We start from the raw sequence: 9,933 nt of genomic DNA, 5'->3' as shown, positions 1-9,933 counted from the left end.
ACTTTCCCTCATCTCTATGCACTCAGACAATGAAGGCCATCAACTTAACTTGGACAATGTGACCATCCTAGCTCAAGCCAATGACAGACGTGTATGGGAATCCTAGAGGCCTGGTTTTCAACCTGTAATGCAATCAACAAACAAATGCAAATCATTTTTTCATATGAAGCACAGTAACCGTGTGCGTTAAGTATAATGACCCGTTTGCAATAGATATGTTATTGTTTTTGTTTTACTAAAAATGTAAAGGCAAACAGTTACTCATTAAAAACTCATTCAGAACATAACTGGAAGTGACACAACCCAACTTAACAGACCAGATCATATAAATTCCAACAGAGTAGAACAACATTGCTACATCAGAGGCTGCACTGATGATATTCCCTAGCTTGGTGATGGATGATGTACGTTAACGAGTCAGCTTGGCAAGCAAGCCAACAACGTCATTCACAACCTGAGCTACAAATCTTCGCAAGAACCTTAAACATTCATCGGTCTTGGGGCCTTGTGTCTGATTGAGTCCTGGTTGAATTTCTACAATGTTGCTTTTCTTTCACTTTTGGCCTTGTTGCAGCGACATTTTGCAGTCCCCTCTTTCTTCACTCTGACTTCAGGTATATCTTTCTGTTAATCTTTTTCTTTGTTGGCTGCGAATCCAATGTGTCCAATAATTTAGATAAGAATAATAAATCTTATTAACAAAGAGCTTTTAAAAATTTTCTTACATAGCTGTTGATTAACTCAAATGTTTTAAGGCAGGATGTGGAGAAATTAGTTGTGAATAAAATGTTATTGGAGCCAATTGACAGTTATCTTTTTGCAGTGGCAGACTCATTCTCTTAACTGCGTAACATCAATGTGTAATATGGCATCTTGAAGCAGGAAATTGGTCAACGTCTAGCCACCAGCATAAAGACATGTTTGGGCAAAGCTATGAGTCACTTAACTGAAAACTCATCCACATTCTCCTTGTAAACCATAGCCTATATTAAATGTGAACACTGACAACCAAACTCTACAGTATGAATGAAAATCTGACACATGTATTCTCTGTTCCATATATGGTGTAAACAAAATAATAGCTGTTATACAGACGTACATCCAGAAGCAAGGATTTGGTGGTGGCTGTTAGTTTACTTACATAAAACACAACATATGAATGGAAAGGGAAAAGAAAGCTGAGTGGTGCTTTATACCACACTCCTCAAAGTTCTGGATGTGAGTTTGCTCGCTGAGCTGGAAGGTTCATTTTCAGACGTTTATTTGAAAAAATATACTTTATTCATAGAATATACAAAAATAAAACATTTATACACCTACCCAGTCATGCAAGCCGCTTCGGGTTACCCAGGGGGTACATACACCAACTAAAGGAAAAAAAAAGAAGAAAAAAACAAAGCAAAGAAAACACCCCGGCAGTCGTCACCCCGCACAGTCCCAGTTGGCCCCCTGACCAGTTGGGGAAGGCGCCAGCTGGGCCCAGGTACCATATAGGGCCCTTTTTTCTATTCTGGACGAGGGGTTTCATACGGTGGTCTTTCTCCACCGCGCCTTGGCGGCGGCTGCCCCAAGCTTTAGCGCGTCCCTCAGCACGTAGTCCTGGACCTTGGAGTGCGCCAGTCTGCAACATTCGGTCGGGGTCAGTTCTTTCAGCTGGCAGACCAGCAAGTTGCGGGCAGACCAAAGAGCGTCTTTCACCGCATTGATGGTCCTCCAGGCGCAGTTGATGTTGGTCTCAGAGTGCGTCCCGTGAACAGCCCGTAGAGCACGGAGTCCCGCGTCACGGAGCTGCTCGGGACGAACCTCAACAAATACCACTGCATCCCCCTCCAGACCTCCTGCGCATAGGCACACTTCAGAAGGAGGTGATCGACAGTCTCGTCCACCCCACAGCTGCCTCGAGTGAAGCATGCGGTGGCACAGAGATTCCGGGCATGCATAAAGGATCTCACTGGCAGAGCCCCTCTCACCGCCAGCCAAGCAATGTCCTTGTGCTTGTTTGAAAGTTCTGGCGATGAGGCATTCTGCCAAACGACTTTGGCAGTTTGCGTGGGGAACCACACGACGGGATCCACCCTCTCCTTTTCCCGAAGGGTCTCGAGGATACTACGTGCTGACCACTGCCTGACGGCCTTGTGGTCCAAGGTGTTGCCTTTCAAAAATTTCTCCACGAAGGACAGGTGGTACGGGACGGTCCAACTACTCGGAGCGTTCTGCGGCAACGAGGCCAGGCCCATCCTTCGCAACACCGGGGACAGGTAGAACCTCAGTAAGTAGTGACACTTGGTGTTTGCGTACTGAGGATCTACACACAGCTTGATGCAGCCGCACACAAAGGTAGCCATCAGGGCGAGGGTGGTGTTCAGTACGCTCCAGTGGTGTATCTCCGCTGCGCTCCGTCTGCAGGGGTGCTGAAGACGTCGAGCAGCTTGGCATCCTTCACCGTGCCCATCAGGAAGCTGGACGTGACATCCAGTTGACTCCCCCCACCCGCTGTCACCATGCCGGATCTTCCATCTGCATCGATGATGCAGTTGAAGTCTCCACCTAGGATGACCGGCCTTGACGTAGCCAGCAGGGGTGGAAGCCGCGCCGGACGGCCCACCGCTCATTCCATACCGCTGGAGTGTACACGTTGATCAGCCTCAGAGGAGCGTTCCTGTAGGTGACGTCAGCCACTAGGAGGCGTACCCCCCCATCACCTCCTGAACTTGAGAGATGGTGAAGTCGCGCCCCCACAGCAGAATAGCCAGGCCCGAGGAGCGACAGTCGTTAGCCCCCGACCAGATCGAAGGCCCACAGGTCCAGGCGCCGGATCATTTCCCGTACCTGCCGTGGTGCGGTATCCCACACTCCTGCAGAAACAAGAGGTCCGCCTTGACGGTGGCCAGGTAGGCCAACGTGGACACACATCTTGCGGTGGACTTGACGCTGCGCACATTAATGCTCGCAACTCATAACCCCATTTTGGGCAGTGACCGCAGTACCCTCCCCGAGTCCAAGGTCCAGTCCCTTAATCTGTCCCTTCATGTCCATTGCCCGGGCTAACTGCTGGACACTCTCTGGGCTCAGGAAACTGTCCGTGCTGCCTTCGGGGTGGCATCCCCCCGTTGGGGGTACAAAGGCAGGACAGTCCGGCTCTGGGTCAGGCTGGGGACACGCTGTTTCCTCCTTCCCGCTTGAAAGTTCTGGGGGGCCCTCCAGGGCCCAGCGGCGCATGGCTGGGTGTCAGAGGGAGCCTCAGGGCGCCTCCCATCACCTGGAAGTGGGGTACTGCTTTCCTTCTCCCTTGAGATCTTCAGCTTCTGCTTTGGGCGGGCCTCCTCCGAATCCCCCTCATCAGAGGAGCTCTTATAGCCCCCCTGTAGCTGCCTTTTCCTGCCTGATGGTTGCGGTGCCCGGGCCCGCCGGCGCGCCTTCCTCCTCGCTTTCCGGGCCGTCGTCCACTCCCCTGGGTCACCTGTCGCCTCCTCCATCAACTCCAGGTTGTCGGGGGCGAGCGGAGCCTGCAGGGGCGCTTTGCTGGCCTCGGGTCCATCCTGCAGGGCTCGGCCCTCCTGCACGACCTGGCCCTCCTGCACATTAGTGGGGTCCTTGCAGGGCCCTGGTGCCTTCCTCTCCTCCAGGGGGGCTTGCCCTGCATTGTCCCAAATTGGGGTTCGGGGAGGGCATCCGCAATTGGATCCGGCTGCTCTACACCAACGTCGTTAGCGCCATCTCGATCAACGGGTGGGAATCGGACAGTTTCCCGTCAGATCTGGAGTCAGGCAGGGCTGCCCGCTCTCTCCTGCCTTGTTCGTTTGCTGTGTGGAGCCCTTCGCCGCATCCATCAGGAAGGATGTGAGCCTGAAGGGCGTGTCTATCCCAGGTAGCAGCAGCCTTCAGGTCAAGACCTCCCTGTACATGGACGATGTTGCCGTCTTCTGCACCGATCGTCGGTCGGTGAGTAGGCTGTCGGACATCTGCGGCCAGTTTGAACTGGCCTTGGGTGCCAAAGTCAATGGGGGTAAGAGCGAGGTCATGTTCTTTGGGAACTGGGACGACCGCTCGTTCATCCCCTTCACTGTCAGGCCAGACTACGTGAAGGTGCTGGGTGTTTGGTTTGGTGGAGCTGGGGCGTGCACTAAGACTTGGGAGGAGGGTATCACCAAACTGAAGCCGAAGCTAGGCAGGTGGATGCTCCAGTCCCTCTCCATGGCGGGTAAGAACCTGGTTGTCAGGTGCGAGGGGCTTTCGGTACTGTTGTATGTGGCGCAGGCCTGGCCTATTCCCTGGACCTGCGCTGTTGCGCTCACCCGGGCCATCTTCCACTTCATTTGGAGGCTGAGGATGGACTGGGTTCGCAGGGACACCATGTACAAAGACCTGGAAAATGGGGGAAAGGGCGTACCGAACGCCACCCTCGCCCTGATGGCTACCTTTGTGTGCGGCTGCATCAAGCTGTGTGTAGATCCTCAGTACGCAAACACCAAGTGTCACTACTTACTGAGGTTCTAACTGTCCCCGGTGTTGCGAAGGATGGGCCTGGCCTTGTTGCCGCGGAACGCTCCGAGTAGTTGGACTGTCCCGTACCACCTGTCCTTCGTGGAGAAATTTTTGAAAGGCAACACCTTTGACCACAAGGCCGTCAGGCAGTGGTCAGCACGTAGTATCCTCGAGACCCTTCGGGAAAAGGTGGATCCCGTCGTGTGGTTCCCCAAGCAGACTGCCAAAGTTGTTTGGCAGAATGCCTCATCGCCAGAACTTTCAAACAAGCACAAGGACATTGCTTGGCTGGTGGTGAGAGGGGTTCTGCCAGTGAGATCCTTTATGCATGCCCGGAATCTCTGCACCACCGCATGCTGCCCTCGAGGTGGCTGTGGGGGGGGACGAGACTGTCGATCACCTCCTTCTGGAGTGTGCCTATGCGCAGGAGGTCTGGAGGGGGACGCAGTGGTATTTGTTGAGGTTCGTCCTGAGCAGCTCCGTGACGCGGGACTCCGTGCTCTACGGGCTGTTTCCTGGGACGCACACTGAGACCAACATCAACTGCGCCTGGAGGGCCATCAATGCGGTGAAAGACGCTCTTTGGTCTGCCCGCAACTTGCTGGTCTGCCAGCTGAAAGAACTGACCCCGACCGAGTGTTGTAGACTGGCGCACTCCAAGGTCCGGGACTACGTGCTGAGGGACGTGCTCAAGCTTGGGGCAGCCGCCGCCAAGGCGCGGTGGGGAAAGACCACCGTATGAAGCCCCTCATCCAGAATAGAAAAAAGGGCCCTATCTGGTAACTGGGCCCAGCTGGCACCTTCCCCGAGTGGTGAGGGGGCCAACGGGGACTGTGCGGGGTGACGTTTGCCGGGGTATTTCTTTGCTTTGTTTTTTTCTTCTTTTTTTTCCTTTAGTTGGTGTACGTACCCCCTGGGTAACCCGGAGCGGCTTGCATGACTGGGTAGGTGTATAAATATGTTTTATTTTTTGTACATCTTAGGAATAAAGTATATTTTTACAAATAAAAAAAGGTGACGAAACGTCTGAAAACAAACCTTCCAGCTCAGCGAGCAAACTCACATCCAGAATCTCAACCTGAGCTACAAATCTTCTCAAAACTCACTAACTCCTCAGTGTTTTACATAGGAATGGAAGAAAGTCATTGAGACCTCCAGCCTATTCCACCATTTAATGGGATCAGGATGATCTGTGTCTTAACTTCACTTATCTGTCTTTAGCCCATATCACTTGATACCTTTGCTTAACAAAAGAATTATCTATCTCAGATTTAAAATCAGCAACTGATCTAGCATCAACTGCTATTTGTGAAACAGAATTCCAAACATCCTCCAAGAAGTGCTTCTTGTTATCTCTCCTGAATGGTCTGGCCCTCATTCTTAAACAATGCCCTCCAGTTCTGGAATCTCAAACAGTGGAAATAATATATCTTTATCCACCCTTTCTTTCCAAACAGTGGAAATGGTACATATTTATCTAGAGATAACACAGTATGGAGCTGGAGAAGCACAGCAGGCCATGCAGCATCAGAGGAGGAGGAAAGTTGATGTTTTGGATCGGGACCCTTCTTCACATAACTGTACCTACACTTTCTTTTCCTGTTAATATCTTGAAGACTTCAATTGGAACACTCCTTAACCTTCTAAATTCCAGGAAAAATTTCTCCTCATAACTTAACTCCTTAAGTTTAGGTATCATTGTTGTAAACCTACATTGTAATTCCTCCAAAGCCAATAGATTCTTCTAATGATGTGGTGCCCAGCTTTATGCATAGTGCTTCAAATGGGGTCTAAGCAGGGTTTTGTATAGCTCCAGAATAACTTCTGCATCCATGTACTCCAGTCTTCTAGATATAGATGCCAGTATTCTATTAGCCTTCTTGATTATTTTCATGGCAATTTAAAGATTTATGCACTTGAACCCCCAAGTCTCTTTGGACATTCACTGAATTTAACTTCATACCATTCAGAAAGTACCCTGATCTTTTATTTCAGTCCAAAATGGATAACCTCACACTTGCTTATATTGAACTCCATTTGCCACAGTTTTACCCTTTCACCTAGTCCATCAATATCACTTTATAATTTTATGCCATCACCTACACTGTCTACACGTTGCCTAACCTTGTGTCATCAACAAATTTAGATGTATAACTTTCTGTACCATTATCCCAGTTATAGAATCATCATCTAGAATTGCTACAGTGTGGAATCAAGCCAATCAACTCAAGTTTACACCGATGCTCCAAAAAGCATCCCACCCAGGCCCACTCCATCTCTGAAACCTTGCATTTCACATGGCTAACCCACATAGCCTGTACATCCCTGAACACTATGGGCAATTTAGCATGGGCAATCCACTTAACATGCACATCTTTGGATTGTGGTAGGAAACTAGAGTACCCAGAGGAAACCCACACAGACACAGGGAGAATGTTCAAAAGCCATACACACAGTTGCGCGAGACAGGAATTGAACTCACTGCTGTGAGGCAGCAGTGCTAACCTCTGAGTCACAAGTTATTAATAAACAATGTGAATAATTGAGACCCTAACACAGATCCTTGTGGGACACCACTGGTAACATCCTGTCAATTTGAGTATCTACTCATCTTTTACTTTCTGTCTCTTGCCTCTCAACCAATTCCCCAGCCATGCCATATATTTGTGTTGCTGTCAGTGTTGCATGGTAGGAGCGATGGTGTGACTTCCTGGGTGAGTTGCGTATAAATTTCATAAATATTGAATTTGTTTCAAAATAACTTTCGCACTCAACGACCAGAGAAATAACAATTTTAAGTTTCCTTTTGGCTACTCTCTGGTTGTCATGAGAAAAGATGAGGACTACCTCCGATTTGTTAAACATTTGCGGAAGGAGTCACCCATTTTTCGACGGATGGGGGGAACCAAGACCCTGCGAAACCAACGTGGATGTGGTATTGTCCCTTTAAAAGCACCTTCTGTCCTGTCCTAATCCCTCTGTTGCTTCAAGAAGCCGAACAAAGTTGGATTCAAGGGACACGCGTGCGCACATGCGGCCGGCAGGCTGCGCACTTCAGGAGGGGTATGTGGTTTTAGCATCGAGACTGGATCAGAAAGTGAAACATTTCCAGCTAGTGGCGTTCCCACTTATTTACAGCAACACACATAGGGAGTGCTGTGTGTGTGTGCCCCCTTAACTACCGGGAATCATGACGATGAAGCAACTGCGAAGTGATGGAATGAACCGTTATTCCTTATCATAAAGTTTCGCGTCAATCTTTGGATCGTTTGAATACTCTCTCAAGAGTGAGAACAAGCGGGGAAGCAATATTTTCTTGTTCGTAAATTCTAGAGAAAAGAGACAGTGTGACTTTGTTTGGGGGGAAAAAAAACAACCAGCTACTTCGCCCTTTAGATGAAGGAGTGAGAGGACGAAGGAGTCGCTTGTTGCCCTTTGGTATTAAAGAGAAAGGGGTGGAGAAGCGAAGGAGGACGGTCCCGGAGAGACAAGCCAGGGAGGTGGGCGAGCAGAGGCGCCGAGCTCGGGGGAGGGGGCAGCGAGAATCTGAGGCGGCCTGTGACATGGCGGCGGCGGCTGGAACAGGAGGGGTCAGCACCCTGCCCACTCTCTCCGATGCTGGCAGCAGCCCCTTCCCGCCTGGATCGTTCAAGGAGCCCAAAAGACTGTACTGTAAAAATGGGGGCTACTTCCTGAGGATCTTGCCGGACGGCAGAGTGGACGGAACCCGTGAGAAGAACGATGGCAACAGTGAGTGTTGCATGTTTTTATTTAACGTTTAACTGAAAAGTTATTTTTCGTGTTATTCTTTGTGATCTTAAAGCGAAGGCTTTCTTTTCTGTATTAGTACTTAACCATGCCAATTATGCGATGTACATTCCATCTTTATTCATGTTCATCGGTTCGAACTCCCAATCCAGCAGTAATTATTGCTGGTAATTACCTTTTAATTCCACCCAATTTTCATCTTGGACCCGGTTGTAATTCATGATTTCGAATCTCGGCCTGACCACCAATTTCGCAAATAGCTTATGTTTATAGATTTGATTTAGCCGTTACAAGGAACTGTGCACCCTTGTGTATCTTGACACCACAGTATTTGCTTTGTCTTGGGAAGATATTCTTCAAAACCTTGTTGCTGCTTGACTGTGTTGTGGAGACAAGTAGCTCCGCTTTGTCGCGTCAACTCTACCATCATGTAGACCTTTTTCGATTTGTCTTCTGGCAACCTTTTATCAGGTAGCTGTCTTGTACTTCATGGCTCTAAAGTTTGTCAAAAAAATTTCTCACTCGTTCGTTGAAAAGTATTTGGGGGTAGTTTGTAAGATAGCTACAACCAAAATAATATAATTACTCGCTCTCACACGTCGTCTTTGCCAGCAAGAGATTATGGCATTCTTAAATGTTCTGTGAATCAAAGATAAACATTAATGGGTATCGTTTTCATATTAACAGTTAAACAGTAACAGTCTACCACTTTAAATAAAGTGCACAAATATTCCTCCAGCTCTCACCACTCCCCAATCCCCATAATTACCTAATATAAGTACTTAGAGATAATGTCTCCTGTAAATCTGCTCACTTTTTTGCATTCTTGTATACAATTATTGTCTAATTTTCTTGCAGCACGACCTGATACATCTTGCTTAATAAGCCCTGTAAATGCTACAGTCCGGGAAAGAAATGAACAAAACATTAGACTGTTGTTTCAGTACGTTTTCTTTTTAAAAAAAACACGTTTAGTAATTATTAGTGGGAGCGGTAGGAATGCGATTAATACGTAAATTCATGGAACGTTTAAATATTAAACTACATCTGCTGATCCCACGTCATTCGTTTCGGCTGAAGGAATTGCGATCGAATACCAAAAATAAATTAGATAATCCCCAGTGTGGATGTCGCTTTATGAAATTCGTATCAGAAACATATTAGCCAAAGTAAAATCCGTGCACCTAGATGGAGCCGTATTACAACCCCACTGTTCGGCTCGTGGGGGAGGGTAATCCAGACTTTCTAGTTTTTTGGTCACTTGGTTTTTGTATTTTCCGGTTTCCTCTATTGTTACAAGATGCCTGTGCGTAATTGAAATGAATTGCTTCCTTCAGTTGTCAGATGTTTTGTCTTTCTCCGCTAGAGATCATATTGCAATAAGTTTGCATCATTTAGTGGCGGAAGTGTTGTGACATTGACCGAGTTTTATAATGTTGCACAGACTTTCACGGTTTTTTACTTTCCTTTTTTCTTTGCTTCCACAACTCTTCAGTTTTAGAGTTAGGCACTGAGGGACGGGCAACAGTTCACTCTAGAACGATGTAACTTGTGCTTTGCGTATTATTCTCGAAAGCGAATGAAATATGGGTTAGTTTGTTGTCGAAAATCTCGATGAAGTTTCATGTTAATGAAGAACGTTTGAAAGTGGGTAGCAACATCTGTTCTCTCTAAAACGGC

General features: G+C 48.0%; 1 protein-coding gene across 1 annotated transcript in view; it reads left to right on the top strand.

Annotated features, from left to right (window-relative positions):
• Positions 1-7,544: 7,544 nt before the first annotated feature.
• fgf2 (fibroblast growth factor 2) overlaps positions 7,545-9,933 on the top strand; it is a 96,065-nt gene continuing 93,676 nt past the window's right edge. The window contains exon 1 of the mRNA XM_048531233.2: positions 7,545-8,235. Within this exon, the coding sequence (XP_048387190.1) occupies positions 8,049-8,235 (187 nt within the window). The 5' untranslated portion in view covers positions 7,545-8,048. The remainder of the gene's footprint in view (positions 8,236-9,933) is intronic.

This window comes from Stegostoma tigrinum, chromosome 1 (assembly GCF_030684315.1).
Source record: "Stegostoma tigrinum isolate sSteTig4 chromosome 1, sSteTig4.hap1, whole genome shotgun sequence".
NCBI classification, from domain to species: Eukaryota; Metazoa; Chordata; class Chondrichthyes; order Orectolobiformes; family Stegostomatidae; genus Stegostoma; species Stegostoma tigrinum.
Note: the sequence above shows the minus strand (reverse complement) of the source record. Positions and strands in the feature narration are given on the sequence as shown.